Raw genomic sequence first — 20,423 nt, 5'->3', positions numbered from 1 at the left:
GCTGTTTATGTCAGTGGTTTCTCCTTCCTCCTCCTCCTCCTCCCTCTTCTTCTTCTTTTTTCTTGCAGGTTTTACACGAAACCTGACAAGTCCTCGCGTGCTGAATAGTACGGTCACGAAACGTAGCCTTATCGCATCTCCTACGTAGACTCCCGCCCACACCTGCCTTTCCCTAAGCGCTCGTAATCGTTAATTTGCCCCAGAAACAAAAAAATAAGGCAGTCTGAGTCATTGTCAAAAACATTTGCCATGGATGTAGCCTCCTGCAGAATGCAATAGATATTACGAACTTACTTCCACTGTCATCCTGACGTCATACTGAGATCCCAGTATGAGTTCTGTTATAGAAATTTATCATGGCAATTACGTCGTGATTATAATAATTTGCACGCGAACGCAGTTGGCTAAAATGAGGCGAATTACTGGGAGCAATAATTAATATAATCCGAAGGCTTCAGCCTTCCCAATTTTTCGTGACTACGTTGCGCGATTATCTTTATAAATACTCGATTTTGAAGTTGGGATAACAAAAAATAAACTTACACGAAGCATCAGAGTAATTGGCCCGGATTGAGATCAAAGACTTTGAAGTAAGTCACGTATTTTACGACACGAGATGTCTTCTCATGACCTGAACTAGTAGAAGCCAAGGTTATGTTATGATAGAATATTGATAAGATCTCTCTCTCTCTCTCTCTCTCTCTCTCTCTCTCTCTCTGAATCAGAATCCCTGTAGGAGGTCCTAGACACGATTTGAGTATATGACATTGCAATTGTATACTCATAAACACACACACACACACACACACACATACACACACACACACACACACACATATATATATATATATATATAATATATATATATATAAAATATGCGTTTGTGTTTAATTATCGACAGTATCGTGGACCAAAGTGTAAAATCAACACCGAAAGCCATTCAGATGTCAACAGTAATCCTCCTCTTGAAAAAATTGGGCCCACAATAATCTACATGTTTATTTAAGTACTCTCATTGATCTTCAGGCCAATTATATCTGTTTGCTTATAGATGATAAATTTTATTCTGGCATTTATGGGTCACGCTACCATAGGATTTTTAACGCAGAAAAGAAATTTATTGAGCAATTAAGAGAATGAAGATGACTTTAAAGTCAGTGGCCCTTCTGGGCTTTTTCCATGTGAAGAGGGTTCCAGTCATGATAATTAGAAAGTTTATTCTTCGCATTTTCAAAGTTTTGATAGAATGTTCATTGTATTGTATTAATTCTGTAAAAGTTCCTTATGCAATCTCTCTCTCTCTCTCTCTCTCTCTCTCTCTCTCTCTCTCTCTCTCTCTCTCTCTCTCTCTCTCTCTCTCTCTCTCTCTCTCTCAAATCAATCCTTTGACAACTTGCATCTGCAATGTTGATCATGTTTTGTTTTTTTCATTTTCCGTCTATTACACAACTTTTAAAACAGATTTATTAATTACATCAATTTTTTTAAAATTTCCTAACCAGTATTTTAAGTGCTTAAGATTATTTATCGCTGATTAATCCTATATTTTTTTTATCCTTTTGTGCTTCTGACAAATGGCCAGGAATTCGAATTCTGACAAATGACTAACAAGTCGAATTCTGACTGACAAAGCACTAAGAAGACGAATTCTGATTAATCTATAAGAAGTCGAATTCTGACAAATCACTAAGAAGTCGAATTCTGACAGATCTAAGAAGTCGAATTCTGACTAATCTATAAGAAGTCGTATTTTAACACTGAAGTCGAATTCTGACAAATCCCTAAGGAGTCGAATTCTGACAAATCTCTAAGAAGTCGAATTCTGACAAATCTCTAAGGAGTCGAATTCTGACAGATCTAAGAAGTCGAATTCTGACTAATCTATAAGAAGTCGTATTTTAACACTGAAGTCGAATTCTGACAAATCACTAAGGAGTCGAAATCTGACAAATCTCTAAGAAGTCGAATTCTGGCAGATCTAAGAAGTCGAATTCTGACTAAGTCTATTAAAGAAAGTCGTATTTTTAAATTTATATTTTAACACTGAAGTCCGAATTTTCGAATTTGACCAAATTCACTTAAGGATGTCGAATTCTGGGACCAAATTCTTCTAAAGAAGTCGAATTCTGACAACTCTCTAAGAAGTCGAATTCTGACAAATCTCTAAGAAGTCGAATTCTGACAACTCTCTAAGGAGTCGAATTCTGACAAATCACTAAGAGATCGAATTCTGACAGATCTAAGAAGTCGAGTTCTGATTAATCTATAAGAAGTCGTATTCTAACACTGATTTTAATACCACATGTCGTCTCATTTTTTTTTTCATTTTTTCCAGCGATAACAAAACTGACGACGACCTACGCATCGCTGACCCTCTACAGGAACCACACGATCCGGTACTCCGCTCGGGTCTACAGCATCATAGGGTGCCAAATGGAATTCAGGGAGTACCCCATGGACGTACAGACCTGCCACATGATTTTCCAGAGCTGTGAGTATGGTTAGGATGTTACGCACACATACACACACACACACACACACCATATATATACACGCATTAAGCTACAAATGTCCTATAATATCTAATTCGCTCTACCTCAGAATTAATATATTTTCACTGTACGTTCTGATGATTTCTGGGTTCCTAGGTTCGCGTCCAGGAGCCGACGAAATTATTATCAACTAAAAATTCCCCTTCAGTTAACATATATGAGAATATGTTAATTCTGAGGTAGACCGAATTAGATATTAAAGGACGTTTGTAGCTTAATGCGTATATATGAATCACGGTGATGTGATCAGACTCATATATATATATATATATATATATATATATATATTATATATATATATATATATATATATATATATACTTTTTTTTAGTAATTTTGTAAAGTAACCGTTTATGTGTAGAATTCGCTCCAGTGTATTTTATGCGAAATAAAGCCATTATTATTATTATTACTATATTATTATTATTATTATTATTATTATTATTATTATTATTCTGGAAGTAAACCCTCTTATAAACATGTTTTATTAAAAGTAATTGCTGCCTCAGCTGCATTAATTTTATATAAAATTAATGCAGCTGGGCATCAATTACTTTTAATAAAACATATTATTATTATCATTATATATTGTGTGTGTGTGTGTGTTTAATGAGATGCATAGTTAAAACATTGCGTCGTTTGCCCAAAGCTGACGTTGATATCAATGTCCGTGCACTCACGGTTTAACCTGTTCTCGTCTGGCGCCGTTTTTATCATCTTAATCGGCTTGGCCACCTTACGTAATATGCCGCAGTTTCATTAACAGCCATTTCCCCATTTTTTTTTCACAGAAGTGGAATTATCTTAAGATAATAATCAGTCTTGATTTTTTCCCCCTTAAGATAAGTCTCACTCTCAATATATTCCCCTTTTGTGTTAGATGATGGGCAGACGGGCTGACCACTGAGAAAAATGTAAAAAGTGCGGGAATCCGGAATAGAAAGTAAGGAAAATCTTCTGAAGGAGATTGGTAGCTCTGTGAAGGGGATTGGTAGCTCTGTCAAAAGGCTGGATAAACAAACAACGTATGTTTTCTGTCCTATTGACATCGACGGCCTTGAATCTGTCGCTCTTTTGAATAAGAAATGCGTAAGGATTGAGCCCCACACGCTTTCCGCGAAGCAGGAATATCTTAGCCAGCGATATCTTTTGATTAATATACAACGCTCGTTCTATTTTTAGCCTAGTGTGGCCAAGCTGCCGGACAGGACAGCTGCCAGACGGAACGCTGTAATCAGAGCGCAGAGAACGGTGCCTGTAAACAATCATTCCCCTCTGTGGTTTTCATCTTATGATTTGTTTGAAATATCTATCCATTCCTTCGCCGAAGAATATTGCTTAGTTTTCTTAGACATTCTTTGGTAATGTTTGATGGTTATTTCCATTTTTGGACATGGCATGAATGAAATGACTGAAATCGGCGAAAAATTTATTGACAAGGTAAAATTTATTTTCGGTGCCGATTTGATGTTTGTATTCCTGCCATTGTGTTTATGAAGAAACCGTGATTTCAGCGCTTTGATTTGCAATCATTTAATCCATTTTACTTCTGGTGCCGTGTAGGTCCACCACCTTCATTACGAGGGTTCCTCTGTACCGTTGCTGAATTATCTGAAGCTTCCGTGGAAGCTCCTTCCTGTCATTTCCAGTTTTTCTTCCCCTCTCCCAGGTAGTACCATTATGAGGGGGATATAGTTCCAAGCCTTTTGAAGATTTTTCAGAATTCCTGGAACTTCCATGACGCAAGGCAGTCTGTTACAGCAAAGTGTTACATCGAGAAACATCTCCCTAGGTTTTATTTTTCCCATTTCGGTAGCAAGATTAAGATGGGTTCTCTGTCATTGTAGTTATAGGCTTCCAATCTTACTGCATTTACTGCTCTTTCACCTTACCAGTCTGTCTGTGTATGTGTTTACCTTACGCATTCTCTTCGTTTCTTTCCCTGACACCTTTAGTCATCCCCTTTCAGTTCGTACTGCAGGCACATCACGTAATTCCGAAACTGACCCACATTTAAATGCTACAGTTCTGTAATTATGTGGCTGACTTGGTCGTCAAGGCGTCGAATTACTTGCTTTTATTTTTATTTTATTATTATCATTTTTTCTTTGCCTTTGTTACATCGTACCCCCATCAGCAAATCATCTTACTCGTGGTTGGTGTTTCGTGATCTCTCCGGGGCGATAAATACCTGCCGTGATGCACACCAGTTGGAGCAAAGGATGAAGGCTTTTATTTCTGTTTTAAGCCGTGTCCGTCCAGTATATTGCCTGTCTCTTTCTGTTTTCGTGTTCCTCCGTCCATTTTTTTTTTTCGTCTTTTGAACGGATTCATCGAATTCGTTGTCTCTTCTTGTAGCCCCGTCTGCCTGTGCCTTTCCTCGTCGTTCGTTTTCTATTCTGAAAAAGTTCAAGAAGTCTAACTTTGTAACTTCGTGGATTTTGGAGAGAGAGAGAGAGTATGCGTTGCTGTATATTGTTACTATATATATATATATATATATATATATATATATATATATAAATACTAATAAATATATATATATATATATAATATATATATATATATATATAGTATATATATATATAAAGCTCCTGATAAAGCACTGTCAACCATGAATATTTACAAAGGGAATATATATATATATATATAATATATATATATATATATATATATATATATATATATATATATAGATAAGCTCCTGATAAAAGCACTGCAAACCATGAAATATTTACAAAGGAATATATATATATATATATATATATATATATATATATATATATCTATATATATATATATAAGCTCTGATTAAAGCACTGTCAACCATGAATATTTACAAAGGGAACTATATATATACATATACACATGACGACTAGATCAAGAACAAATCTTTCCTGAGCCACCAAGCAAAAAAAAAAAAAAACAAAAAAAACAAGGAAATGAATTATTAATTCAAATATTGTCGACTACCCTAATGCAATACTCTCGTGTTATGTGATGCCTAGAAATGATAATGGGGTATAATCCATTCGCATCTAAAGAAAAAGAATTATTATTGTCATAAAGCATGATATTCTTACGCAACCTGGGGTTACATAACTCGGTACGAAGCGATTATGATTAATTGTAGGTAGTAGCCGAGTTGATGAATTGTCTTTACTGATTTTTCCTTCATATTTTTTAGAACTCACGTTTATATGCTTTATGATGAAGGATTATAACAAAGAAACATCAAGAGATCAGACTGGGGAAAGCTAGTAGATTATCTCGAGGTCAGATCAGTAGCCTGAAAATCTCTCTCTCTCTCTCTCTCTCTCTCTCTCGATTCTTTTGACCCAGAAAGATTACGTCCCTGTGATTACATAAGCACCTCCAGAATGCGTTGTCCCTTGCGTGATGAGTTCCAAGCTAGAAAAACATCCACACTTCCCATGTATACGGGTTTTCAGTGCCGTCAGTGCTCCTGATGCGGTGCGCTGTAGGCATTACTTAAGGCTCTTTGCAGCGTGCCTTTCTTAGGCCCCTAGCTGCAACCCCTATTCGTTTCTTTTACAGTACCTCCTTTCATATTCTCTTCCATCTTACTTTCCAGGCTCTCATAATTGAATCATATTGCAACAGGGAGGTTTTTACTCAGTTTTATAATTTTTTACTGTACCTCCTGTCATATTCTCTTTCTTCCATCTTACTTTCCACCCTCTCTAACAATTATTTCATAGTGTAATTGCGAGGTTTAACTCCTGTTACACCTTTCAAACCTTTTACTGTCAGTTTTCGTTTCAGAGTGAGTGACTCCATAGGTCCCAGTGCTTGGCCTTTGGCCTAAGTTCTACTATATATTCAATTCAGGTCACCCTGCCAAAGAAAGCCTCGTGTTGTGCTGAGAACGCTTTGAAGATTTCCAGGAGCTGGTCGAGAAAGCTGCAGCATTTCTAAAGATGATTGATATCTCTCTCACGAATGAGAGATTTCGTGTGAAGGAGATAAAAAGCGATAATCTTTTTAAAACCTCCTTTGATGCGAACTCACAATTGCCAAAGGAATTCGCGTTGCCATATTCCCCACAAAAAAACATACTCTTCTGTTGAGGTAATTTTGATAAAGATAGAATATAACGAAGCAGTACAGCTGTCTGTCAGTTACTTGCTGAAGAGCGCCTCAGTGGCGTGATAGGTATGGTATTGGCCTGCCACCTCGGTGGCCGCGAGTTCGTTTCTCAGGCATCCCACTGAGGTGTCAGAGATATATATTTCTGGTGATTGAAGTTCACTCTCGACGTGGTTTTGGAAGTCACGTAAAGCCGTTGGTCCCGTTGCTGAATAACCACTGGCTCCATGCAACTTAAAAGCACCATATAAACAAACAAAAGTTACTTGCTGATGTCTGATGTAATAGGTTAGGATAAAAACTTCGCATGGTCGAAGCTACTTATGGAGACCTTTCTGGATTACCGTTTTTTTTTTAATCTGTTCCATCATGTCGACTTAATTTTGATCATTCTGTCTTGCTCTGAGGTGAAGTGATTTATGTAGATTATTTTTCCTCTTCCAGAGTTTTCGTCTTTCAGAAAGAAAGGCTATTTTGTTTTTTCTTGCTATGTGAGTCAACCTTTTATCAATCCTTTCTTAATCACAGGAAGTCGTTCTTGACAAGGTTTTGCGTATTCTCACATATTTACATATTTGCTTAGAATTATGCGTCGCCTAATCTCAAAAGCTCCTTTATTGCCCATCTGTGCTATATATTTGAACAAGTACCGATGCACTCATGTAAAACTGGCCGGTTATAAATAAAAGGCTATACTCATGACGTCTACGATCCTGATGCCCTCTGTGGTGATATACAGGGTGTCCATAACACCACGTATAATTCATATTTTCACGTGGCCATTAACTTTGTTTAAATATTCTCAAATTGCCCCCCTTGAAAACCAAACCCCATCCCCCCTCCCTCCGTCCCCAGTGTGCTATTTAATAGGAATTGGTATTCTCATAATCCTTTCGTGTTCCTTTTGATGAGAGTTGATTCACATAACATGTTGATAAAGAACACTTGCTGTATATGTCACTGTTTGTTCTTGCAATAATTATTATTATTTCCAAGTTATTGTTATTTATCTATTTATCTGTGATTGTGGAAATATTTGATCCTATTTGAAATAGAAATTTTTTCGTATTCGAATTAGAATTGGGCTCTCATTCAAACCAGTCGGATGTCCCCGTGTGATTAGAGGGCCTTGCTCTCCTTATTGCTGGTATTCCCCACTGAAAACTATTCTTTAATATTTATCTTCCACTAAGGATCCCTTTCGTTCCAGTTATGCATTCCCATTCCGAGGTGGCGTTCCAGTGGCGCAAATGGTCACCGGTGATGATCAACAAGGAGTTGAAGCTCCTCCAGTTCTCCCTCGAACAACCCTTGAAAAACTACGTCAGGTTAAGCGAGGAGAACGAACATGGAGGTGAGGTGCTGAGTAGTACGAGTTGATAGGTCTCACGGGAATAACAACTGTAGTAGGTGAGCCACATGAGGAATAAATAGTATGTATATATATATATATATATATATATATATATATATATATATATATATATATAATATAATATAATATAATATAATATAATATAATATAATATAAAACAGACTACATGTTTACAGAAGTGGAGGGTAGAGGGTCGAATTAAATTAACTGATAAGGACTGGCATGATTTTTCTTATGGTTTTATATATATCACAGACTACATGTTTAAGAAGAGGGTCGTATTGAAGTTGCTGACAAGGACTTGGCATGACTTTTCTTAGGGTTTTGACACAGTCGTTTGTGAGTTAGTATATTTGTATTATGTTTCTTTGTGTCACTACTGTTTTCTTTAGCTAATTGTGTAATGAGATTAGCCTGCAAAATAGCTTCTCTTTCTCAATATAAAACTTATCGTTTTAATATTTGCCCTTATTAATTATTATAAATATAATACATTACCTAAGATAACATGACTGATCACTTAGAGAGATGCTGGTGATATTGACTAATAGAAGGCAATGTGACTTTGTCATTATTGGTGGGTCAAAAAGACGGTAAATTATAAATTTAATGCTTCTGTTAAATATGGCTCCGAATAAACAAATGGTTGATGATTATAGGTATAGCGTTCACTAAATCATTTAAAAGATTGCCGCAGATTTCAAGTTTCGTATAATATATGAAATTTTTCAATTAATAGAAAACGTTTTAATTATTCCCAGTGGCTAGTATGACTCAATTGTAACATACAAAATGAAATTTTTCAGTTACGAGAAAACCTTTATTCACTATGACTAGTATGAATCACAATTTAAACTTTTATACCAAAATATTTAGTATGGCAATTAAGATACATTCCCATGCATATTAAACATTTCTGATAAGAAGGTTGCTTAATATTGTTGTTGTTGTTGTTGTTAACGGGACAACCCTTGTATTTTTCAATGCATTGGCTGTTCTGTTTTAAGCCGTGTCGATCCAGTATATGTGTCATCGGCGAAACTACTCACTACCGATTCCTTAACATTACTGTCTATGTCTGCAATCATAATAACAAACAGCAATGCAGCTAGCACCGTACCTTGTGGCACACCGGATATTTCCATACAAGCATGTATACTAGATTGCCAGAAAAAGCTCTTTGCATACACCGGACGAACAGACATCGACTCTTGTTGTTGGAGATTAAGCTGGCCTTATGCCAGCTCGGCTCTTGCTCATAGAACACTTATATTACTTTCCAGATGGTACGAGAAACACGCAACAGCTGGTGGTGGAACTCGAGTTCTCGCGAGAAATAGGCCACCACATAGTACAGACCTTCGTCCCGTCGTTCCTGGTCGTGACGCTCTCCTGGTTCAGCTTCTGGCTCGGCCTGGAAGCCATCCCCGGCCGGGTGACTCTCCTGGTCACGTCCTTACTCACCCTGACGACGCTCTTCACGGGGATCAAGGAGGGACTCCCTCCCGTGGCCTACGTCAAGGTAAGGAAGGGCTCCTCTTCAGTTTGCTCGGCGTAACCAGGTGAAAACGGGGTAGATGTTTTTCAATGTAATCTTCAGCTTGATTTAATGTATTTGAATGCCAGGCTGGGCAAACATGGCTAATTATACCATACTTATTTGTTAATATATTGCCGTTTTGATAGATAGTGACGTAACTGAGAGATATAATACTATGACTAAATAATTATATATATATATATATTCCATATATACACATTCTGTGTACTCCAAATCAGCCTGTTACATGTTTAGTTTAGTGGGACTGATTAGAGGTTCTACCTGCACTCGACATATTTTGCTCTATAACACATTATATAGATTTCTAATGAGTCTACAATGAAGTTAAAAGAAGTGGTTGATGCTGTTGAAGATTTATTTCAACACAGGAAGCCTGTTCTCGATTCGGTAGTTATAAGGTGATCGAGGCAGCTCTCAAGTTAAAAACCTATTAGGAAAACTGCTTACTGGAGATTTTAAATATATATGATGCACGTGCCTTTTATTCACTTACATATCAGTAATACCAGTCCAGTTGATTTCAAGAGTGCCCCGTCCACACTTAGCGGGCACTGCCTGACGGGCAGGCACTGTTCCAATAACCTGATCCACTACACTGACCTACCGACTACGAACCCAGAACGATGCGACTGTCTGGTAACACTGCTTCAGAAGCGAGAGAAAATATAAACAGCTGGAAGTGCCTGACGTCGTGCATGCCCGCCAGTGTGTGTGTGGGCAATCCTTAACCCTTTCACTTCCTCGACAGGCCATCGACGTGTGGATGGCAGGCTGCATGGTATTCGTCTTTGCTGCCCTGGGCGAGTTCGTCGTCGTCAGGGTGTTAAACGTGATGCACGTCAGTAGACAGGTAGAACCAGTGTTCCCCCCACCAACACCCGTCCAACCAATTCAGACGGTAATCCCTCTCATTTTCCACAGTCAGTCACAATAGTCCACGGACCGCAGGGCTCTAAGAAAGGGAGGAGGAACACCCCGTGCCCTTCCTAGTAGACCACCCCACATCCTTTTCCCAAAATTTTACACGGTTTCATTTCTGCTACGAATTGGAAACTATCCCCCACAAACAAGTTTTAGTGATTATTAATTATTTTTTAAATTTATTGATGAAAAATTAAGTAGGAGATGATACTCCATCTCATTTTGATGAAATGGCTTTTTGATGATTTGCTTTAGCAAATTTTGAAGTTCCCCTATTTCATGTTTTTTATTTTTCCTATTACGAGCTTAATACGTAAATGAGCTTTCGTAGAATTAGTCATGTATATTACTTGTTTTTCATCATATCTAGACGCCTTAAATACGCATGATTGCCGTAGGTTGGAGAAGATTTTGCAAACATTATATCTTCCTCGTCATGCAATTTATAAGCCTTATTATATTTTGCATCGTTGATCTTGCAGCCCTCTGCAACAGCGGCCAAGGCGGATCAACGAAGCGATTATCTGCGTCGTGTGGCTATGACTAATGGAACTGCAGATAACGAGGACAAAGCGATAGCTGCTCATAACAACAAAGTTAACCAAGCCATGGTGAGTCAATACTTCAGGCTTACTGGCAGAGCTGTTTAGTACTATTTCAGTGACTAATTCAAGTACTATGGCCTTAACTCTAGTTCTAGTAGGCACTATCATGGCCTTTATTCTAGTTCTAGTTGTTTGCTAACAAGTGCTGAATCTAGTGCAACACACTTTGACCTCAAGAACGCAGTCTTAGTGCATTGAAAAACTGTGAACATAGGGTTTTGAAAATATATATTTCAGATAAAAACTCCAAATGATCTTTTAAGGTAGGGTGTGTTCACGTAAGGTATACTAAGTCTAATTTATGAATAAAATAAGATTTGTATGGAATTTGTTATTATATCTGAACGCCGCTGTGTATATATTTAGACAATGAAAATCAAAACACAACTCGATGTACTAACCTGGGGACTCAATTTGGTGTATAGAAATTTAACATAGTTTATGCCTATAATGTCTGTTTTCTATAAAAGGGTAGGGTAGCATTCATAGAAAACGAGTTTATACTGATTGTTAGCATAACTATAGGAGTTTTAAATCACGGTCTTTTACACTTGCGGTTAGTTTAGAAGTGTTTATAAAAGTTTAGTATGCGCACAGAAAACATAAATATGAATCCAAAGGGGATAATATGATTTCGTATTTAGCCATAAATTACAATAGAACTCATTCTAGGATACTTATTCTATGTTACACTAAATTCTATGATATAGGTTATATTCTGTTTCACTAAAGGGTATTAAATTTGTAGTCATTGTGTACTTGAGTACGCATGTAGAAACATCCAACACCGTATTACTTGATTTTCAATTATCAGAGAATTTTCCAGTGGGTTTTCTGTATTGATATTGCATTGCTCTCTCTCTCTCTCTCTCTCTCTCTCTCTCTCTCTCGCTACTCCTTTCTCTTCTTCTCTCTTCTCTCTTTCTCTCTCTCTCTCTCTTCTCTCTCTCCTCTTCGAGAAAGTAAATATTCTATTCATTTCCCGCCCGCTAATTCCCGAGATGGTATTTTACTTACTGGCACTATTGCACCAGCCCTGTTTTTTTTTTTTTTTTTTTTTTGCCATTCCCATTTAGGTTAGGTTAGGTCAGGCCAGTCAATGACCCAGCCTGGAATTTAGGTGTGGGAAACATAACGAGATTATTTTCAAGAAAGTTCTGTGGTTAGTGTGTAGGATATGGCGTTTTGCATTTTTCAAGGAAGGTTCCCATACCCGTGTGACTGATTTAATTTGTGTGTGTGTGTGTGTGTGTGTGTAGGAAACATAATGAGATTATTTTCAAGAAGATTCTATGGTTAGTTTGTAACGATATGGCGTCCTGCTTTCTTCAGGGAAGGAGGTTCCCATACTCGGTTAGGCCTAGTACAGTTCGGGAATATATGCTTCTTCCCTCCCCTCACTTTTGTGACTGATTTAAGTTGTGTTTGTGTGTGTGTGTGTGTTTAAGATTCTATGGTTAGTTTTTAAAGATATGGCGTCCTGCTCTCTTCAGGGAAGGTTACCATACTCAGTTAGGCCTAGTACAGTTCGGGAATATATGCTTCTTCCCTCCCCTCACTTTTGTGACTGATTTGATTTGTGTGTATGTGTGTGTGTTTTTAAACCAAAACAATTCACTCATGTGATCCTTCCTCTTCCTCATCAGAACCCGCTGGAAAACGGGAGCATCCCCTGCAACCTCCACACGAGAAGCAGATCAGCGTGGGACGCCGAGAGCGCTGGTTTCCGACGGCCGAACGGAGGGAGGTTCTCCCTGGCGTGGAACGACCCGAAGACGGGGGAGAAGAAGATCCTGTGGAAGGAGATCGATAAGGCTTCGAGGATAGTTTTCCCGCTCATGTTTTTACTCTTCATGTCGATATATTTCCCGATTTTACTCTCTAGGGCTTTCTAATAATTATTATAGAAATATATTCCCCTCTCGCCCTCTCTCCTGGCTTCTGCGTAAATCAGGCCTGTAGTATGATAAGGTAGATGGAAGAGACTCATTACAAACGGCGACCCCAAATAAGGAAAAAGCTGGGAAGAAGAAGAGTATGATAAAGTCTTCGTCCTGAAATTATTGATATTCAGGAATGCCAAAGTGTATGTTTATATTAATTTTATAGTCCAGTGAATTTTTATACATGAAAATATTCTTCCTGTGTTAAATATTCTACAATATACCAAGTGATCTTGAGAGATAGTAAGTTTTCTCTAAACGTATTTATGTTGCCTGCCTAAATTTTGTAGAAAAAAAATTAATAGTAATCGCAGTTATGTATTTGACAGAGAGAAATGGAGGTAATATAAGGAAATTTGAGTTCAGTACCGAGTAGGGTGACAGCTCGTACTACTTCATTTTGGAAGCCAAGCGAGTGGGCGACTATAAAATAGACAGATGTCTTCTTCCTTGTAAAGGTAAAGAAAACGGCGTTTATAGAAAACGGCGTTTGCAGCCATTTCAGGAAACCCCGTTGTTCATAATATTATGTACCGACTTTAGACTTATACATCTTTTTTATTTTCTGTGAAAATAATGACCATTTGTCTTGTATCGTACGTGTAGAGAGAATCTCTGTAGAATTGTAGTAGTTTTATCATAATGGTTGCCTTACTAACTCGAAGAGACTTTCGAAAGATGCAGGTCGATGCTGAAGCACTAACAGTGCCTTTTGGGAACCGTAATTCCAAATTTGAATTTTTTTGTTAAGTAGAACATTCTTCTCTCTCTCTCTCTCTCTCTCTCTCTCTCTCTCTCTCTCTCTCTCTCTCTCTCTCTCTCTCTCTCTCTCCATCGATAGACGTACATTTCTTAATTGTTTTGATTTGCCTTCCCATTATATCCAGGTCGAATTATTTATCTTTACTAACATCAGTAGACATTGTAAGTTTTTTATAATGTAGTTCCCATCTCAACCAGTTGTCGTAAAACTTAAAAACATTTTTTGGTGGTCTGCATCAACTGCCTAAAGGTGAGAGTGTATGTAGTAGACTAGTGGTTCCCAAACTTTTATCTGGTCCTTACCCCTTATCCACTTTTCATACAGGATACATATCCATGCCCCACCGCCCACCACCAAGTATAACCCATGTATGTTCAGAACCCATGGTTTTATACATACATGTCCTTAGACACCACCAGGTATAACTCATGTATGTTCAGAACCCATGGTTTTATACATACATGTCCTTAGACACCACCAAGTATAACCCATGTAATGTTCAGAAACCCATGGGTTTGTAATAACATACCTGTCCCTTAGACACCCCAAACAAAATATCAATAACCCATGTTATGTTTCAGAACCCATGGTTTTATACATACATGTCCTTAGACACCACCAAATATAACCCATGTATGTTCAGAACCCATGGTTTTATACATACATGTCCTTAGACACCACCAGGTATAACCCATGTATGTTCAGAACCCATGGTTTTATACATACATGTCCTTAGACACCACCAATTATGACCATGTATGTTCAGAACCCATGGTTTTATACATACATGTCCTTAGACACCACCAAATATAACCCGTGTATGTTCAGAACCCATGGTTTTATTCATACATGTCCTTAGACACCACCAAATATAACCCATGTATGTTCAGAACCCATGGTTTTATACATACATGTCCTTAGACACCACCAGGTATAACCCATGTATGTTCAGAACCCATGGTTTTATACATACATGTCCTTAGACACCACCAGGTATAACCCATGTATGTTCAGAACCCATGGTTTTATACATACATGTCCTTAGACACCACCAGGTTATCCCATGTATGTTCCCATCCCATGTTTTACTACATCCTTAGACACCACCAATTATGCCCATGTATGTTCAGGACATGGTTTATATACATGTCCTTAGACACCACCAGGTATAACCCATGTATGTTCAGAACCCATGGTTTTATACATACATGTCCTTAGACACCACAAAGTATAACCCATGTATGTTCAGAACCCATGGTTTTATACATACATGTCCTTAGACACCACCAAATATAACCACCCTGTATGTTCAGAACCCATGGTTTTATACATACATGTCCTTAGACACCACCAGTTATAACCCATGTATGTTCAGAACCCATGGTTTTATACATACATGTCCTTAGACACCACCAAGTATAACTCATGTATGTTCAAAACCCATGGTTTTATACATACATGTCCTTAGACACCACCAATTATAACCCATGTATGTTCAGAACCCATGGTTTTATACATACATGTCCTTAGATTATGACCCCCACTGCATTCTGATACATGGCTCCAAGTTTGGGAATCACGGTCCACTGATGTAGACTGTAGAAGGGAGTGAAGAACCGGATGTAGAAAACTATAGAAACGAGGGACGAACCGGTGATCAACTCCATTGTAATTTTGCCCCCCAAATGCCTTCGCGTGTGGAGCAGTGCTGACATCTATACTCTGTTTTTTTCCATCTGTCCACCCGCCAGTGGTGTTTGCGTATGGTAACACTGCGTCCCGGGCTTTTGATAGTTACGCTATGTATAAGTTTTAGGTAAATAAAAGGATATCTGGGTGTACATTTGCAACTGAAAAGTGTTTTAATAATTTACTGTATGCAAATTACACCGTTAATATTCGAAATAGGATATTATAATAGTTGAATGTAAGCTAAATGTAACTATCTAAAGCCTGGGACGCAGTGTTACCACATGCACACACCACAGGCGGGTGGACAGATGGAAAAAAACTGAGTATAGTGAGCGCGCTCAGCCTCAATACTTCGAAACACAGTAATCTTATGAGAGACCTTTATTAATCTTTTACTCTCCAATATGTTCATATGCATGATGTCAGCTTTATTATCCCGTTACCTCAATTTGAATGTAATACGTCTCTCTCTCTCTCTCTCTCATTTTTTGCCTATTCTTTTCGAGATTTCATCCGCTGAAACAATAGATATTTATATATCTTTTCCATATCTTTTACGTATATAGAAATCTGTATTACCGTCGTTATGTATGTATTATTATCCGACACTTTTTAAGCCGGACATTCAAGTTATATATCATACAAGCATGATGACATATTTTCATATATAACTGTTAGGTATGTTGTATGCAAATTTTAATATATATTTTAAGCGAACTCATTATTGCAATGAACACAGTTAATTTGGAATGATCAAATTTAATTATTTTTTTATATAAAAAAGATCAGGTAACATAGAAATGGAGTACTCTGGATTCTGTTTTTAAAGAGTTTTTCTGTGAAGACTGTCCTGTATATTAATATATTATTATAATTTTTAATAATTGAAGATGTTATAGTTTCCCAGTTATATCATATCCTACTGACGTCTCTATTTATGTCACCCTCCTCAGATATGGCATCATAAGGAAGGGTTTTGACTTCCATCACCTCTAACTCTCTAGTAGAAGACTATCAACCCTCAAAATTTGTATATTCTGTTCATTTCTTCCTTTATATTGCATCCAAGATCATTTTAATTTTTATTCTTTCATATCCTTGGCCGCAATCTTTATTGACATAGAACCGGCGCCGAAATGCGCTGACTTCCAGTTATCGGCGCCGAAATGCGCTGACTTCCAGTTATCGGCGCCGATAATACAGTATTGGTGCCAATGCATACCTAACAGCGGCACTATTAAGCGGTTATCGGCGCCAATAAAAATAAAAATTAGAATAATGAACAATAAATAATAAAAATCTCTGCATACCTACACTTACTGGTGCTACTTTCTCTTTTGACCAGTTTCAAACTTCACTTATTTATCATTCAGCAGTTCATTCAAACATCCACTACATCTCATTATTTTCTCTGCGTATTTTTAGAAGTTACTAACTACATTTTTACCTACATTCAATATTCCAGTCCTTGTCTTTTGTTCTTCCAAGATCCAGCTGGGTTATAATTATCTCCCCATGCCATCTGAAGAACATGTAACTCTCTTGTTGCTTTAGTCTTGCCAAATTTTCAATTTGATTCCCCAAACAATTTTTGTGCTGCTGTTCATTGTCCAACACTAAACACTTCTTATATGTTAGGTCCTATATTTCCTTCTTACAATCTATGTCTTTTTGTCCAGTTTTCTTCAACATCATGATCATGCACTGATTTGTTTTGTCCATTTGGTTAACGTAACTTCTTGAGATTATGTCCCCAAGTCTGTACTTCCTCGTGTTCCGGTGATGAATCCTCAGACAATAATCTGTGCTGCTTAATATTATGTCTACCAGGGACCACTCATTCTCCTGCCTGGTTGGATTAACAGCCTATTTATATGTGGACTTTCTGGATACGAATCCACTGTTTTCATGGATTAGTAGCCTAATAATATATGGACTTTCTGGACACAAATCCACTCTTTTTATGTTCTCTGTTTTATTAAGTTAGTAGTCTCAAAATCCATTGATTTTTTCGCTTCATTTCTTTCCTATGCTTTATGACAATTCTCCACTCATGTCCCCTTTTTCGTGGTTATCCTCCAACCAGGTCTGGGTCCCATATTTATAAAAGAAAAAATTACATGTTCAAGCTTTCTTTATTTGGTTTTCATTAGGTGTTACAGTCTGTGTAACAGTGAATCTTTATGCCATGTCTTGATACTCATTGATTCATTCAACAAATAAACCAATAACGGCTTTTAAAGACTTGCTAAAACTAGATCTTACACAAAACTGTCCTGTATATAGGCGTCAGTAGGGCTGTAGCTTAGAAACTCATCATGCATTCTTTATTATTATTACTTTTAAAAGTCATTGATCGTTTTTCCTTTTGGCCAGATCATAAAATATTGTAAATGACATCCAGTTGTATAATACCTAGAAAGAAAAATAGAAATTTAAAGAAGAATTCATCAAATAAGTTTATGGTAATAAAACAATTTTTTTCCGAATGACTGGACTTAACTATATTCAGTTAACATGTCAACAAACAATTTGCTGTAATTTAATACCTTGGAGGATTCCTAGTTTATTTGGAAACATTCAGAGTACCTGAGAGAAATACAATATCGGATGAATCTTTAAAGTTATTCCCATCGATGACACTCGGAAAAAAATGAGGTCTTTTTACAGCGTAGAATTAAAGATATAGTAGTCTTGTTTTTTTTAACTCCATTTCTCAATTAGACAGGGTGTCTATAAAGTCCCATTACCATTCTGAGCAACAAATACTTGTAATGGTATTGGGACTTTATGGACACCCTGTACTTCAGCGGTATTTACGTGCTATATCAGTCATTACGTGAAGCTTTTTTTTTTGTGCCCAGAAAACTTCCCATTTGTTACATTACACCGGATATTATATTAAAGAGTTCTTATGGAGTTCCCTGGTTTTCTTTGGCCCTCTGTAATGGTGGTTGTACTTGTAGTGGTTGTAGTTGTTGTAGTATATAGTACTTGTAGGTGTTGTAGTACGTATATAGTACTTGTAGGTGTTGTAGTATATAGTACTTGCAGTGGTTGTAGTTGTTGTAGTATAGTAGTAGTTGCAGTACTGGAGATGATGTTTAGATAATGCTTCTCATTTATAGTGAAATACCCAAACATTGTCAGATTTATAGTAAGATAACTGATTGTCAGATTTAAAGAAAATATCTGATTGTCAAATTTATAGCAAAATACCTAAACGTTGTCAGATTTATAGTAAAATACCTAAACATTGACAGATTTATAGTAAAATATCTAAACCTTGTCAGGTTTATAGTAAACTATCTAAACATTGTCAGATTTGTAGCAAAATACCTAAATGTTGTCAGATTTATAGTAAAATGCTTAAACGTTGTCAGATTTATAGCAAAATACCTAAATGTTGTCAGATCTATAGCAAAATACTTAAACATAGACAGATTTATAGTAAAATGCTTAAACGTTGTCAGATTTATAGCAAAATACCTAAACATTGTCAGATTTTTAGTAAACTACCTAAACATTGTCGATATTGGTATTTATTTTTATATACTTGTTCAATTTTATTTGTTCCTTTTTCTTATTTGTAAAACATTGACAGCGCTACATCGGAATGCAGGAAAAGGTAAGAAATATCCAGCTGTTGATGAGAAAAAACTTATTTTGAACGAAAAGAATTCCTTTATGTTTTTTTTATTCATCAAGGAGCGAGAGGTAACCGTAAATTAATCAATCAATCAATCGAGAAGCAAGATGTGTGTGTTTGTTTGTTTGGTTTTCTTTTATTCTGCACTCTTCCACGTCTCCGCGGAATCATGGTTTTCCTTTGGGTCTTGCTGCCTTTTCCTCAAGGGTAGAGGCGGACCCCCTCCCCCTAACGCCCCGCCCCTCCAAGGAAATCTTTTTAGGATGATGTTGCTAGCTCATGCCTTCATCCATCCTAACAGCTGTAGTACATTATAGTCGACCCAGCTGAATACTCGTAGCTAGCACGTACTACTAAATTCTAATTTACCTAAGCCTACGTAACCTCATATACTTCAGATACTAGTATGTAGCCTAGACAAGCAACCAGCCTAGAAACATGACCTGATATTTCTCCCGATCATTGCGTGTATAGCATTAATCTCAAGACACAAATTAATTTCCATGACGGGATGTCTTCCTCAGATCTGTGGCTCTCGTGAAATTGCTCGTTTAATGTTCGTTTTTAGCATCGAACGGCAACGTGTTTGTCTTTGCTCGGCCGTTGCAAAATCCATGCTACTACGACGTCATGACTCGCGAGTCCATGGACGATAGAGATTACGCGCGCTCTGGTATCATAGCCGTTTCTCCTATACGTCTGTTTACTATTGTATCTTTGATCTTTATTATATCAATGTTTTATCGAAGTGCATGTTATCGACTTAAGTATCGCACTGCGTGATCATCACCGCAGCGCTTGTTGGGCCTGAGAATACGACGAAAACTCTGGATTGGCGTTGTTTTGGTCAGTGCGATGCGTACAGCGCATGCGTCCAAACTCCAAGGTACGTCAGTGAAAAGTGATTTCTCGTTGCCAGCAAACCAAACTTCGATCACTCTTGGATGCCATAGGGGTTGTAGTCTGAGAGATTGGTGTAATTTGGTAAATGAATTGATGGTTTATGATTCTGGATTAAGTAGGTATTTCCTTCATGGTTTAGTGCTTGTGTATAATCAAGGTCTAGAGAATACTGTGGTTGTAAGATGTCCTTTCTTGATTCTAAAACTGGCCTAGGGTATTCGTAGATGAGTTATAGGCATCATCAGCTGGTACAGGAGGTTAGGCATACGTTGTTGAATACATGGTTATAATGGTTATAACATCTGCTCATCGTGACAGATACGGTATAATGAACATTAGGCTAGCAGCC

At 37.3% G+C, this 20,423-nt stretch overlaps 1 protein-coding gene and 1 long non-coding RNA gene across 7 annotated transcripts in view; both read left to right on the top strand.

The window, feature by feature from the left end:
• LOC135207594 (glycine receptor subunit alpha-4-like) overlaps positions 1–13,160 on the top strand; it is a 102,195-nt gene extending 89,035 nt beyond the window's left edge. For 5 of the 6 annotated variants that reach the window (XM_064239448.1, XM_064239450.1, XM_064239446.1 and 2 more), the window contains exons 6-11: positions 2,336–2,491; positions 7,873–8,016; positions 9,321–9,559; positions 10,347–10,496; positions 11,002–11,130; positions 12,771–13,160. In XM_064239448.1, the coding sequence (XP_064095518.1) occupies positions 2,336–2,491; positions 7,873–8,016; positions 9,321–9,559; positions 10,347–10,496; positions 11,002–11,130; positions 12,771–13,019 (1,067 nt within the window). In that variant the 3' untranslated portion in view covers positions 13,020–13,160. The remainder of the gene's footprint in view (positions 1–2,335; positions 2,492–7,872; positions 8,017–9,320; positions 9,560–10,346; positions 10,497–11,001; positions 11,131–12,770) is intronic. The other variant, XM_064239452.1, reaches the window with a different exon arrangement.
• A 1,252-nt stretch (positions 13,161–14,412) lies between these two features.
• LOC135207591 (uncharacterized) lies at positions 14,413–18,441 on the top strand. Its single transcript, XR_010312996.1, has 2 exons — positions 14,413–14,885; positions 14,997–18,441. It is a non-coding gene; the product is annotated as an uncharacterized LOC135207591 (long non-coding RNA).
• Positions 18,442–20,423: the final 1,982 nt, after the last annotated feature.

This window comes from Macrobrachium nipponense, chromosome 32 (assembly GCF_015104395.2).
Source record: "Macrobrachium nipponense isolate FS-2020 chromosome 32, ASM1510439v2, whole genome shotgun sequence".
Lineage (NCBI taxonomy): Eukaryota > Metazoa > Arthropoda > Malacostraca > Decapoda > Palaemonidae > Macrobrachium > Macrobrachium nipponense.
Note: the sequence above shows the minus strand (reverse complement) of the source record. Positions and strands in the feature narration are given on the sequence as shown.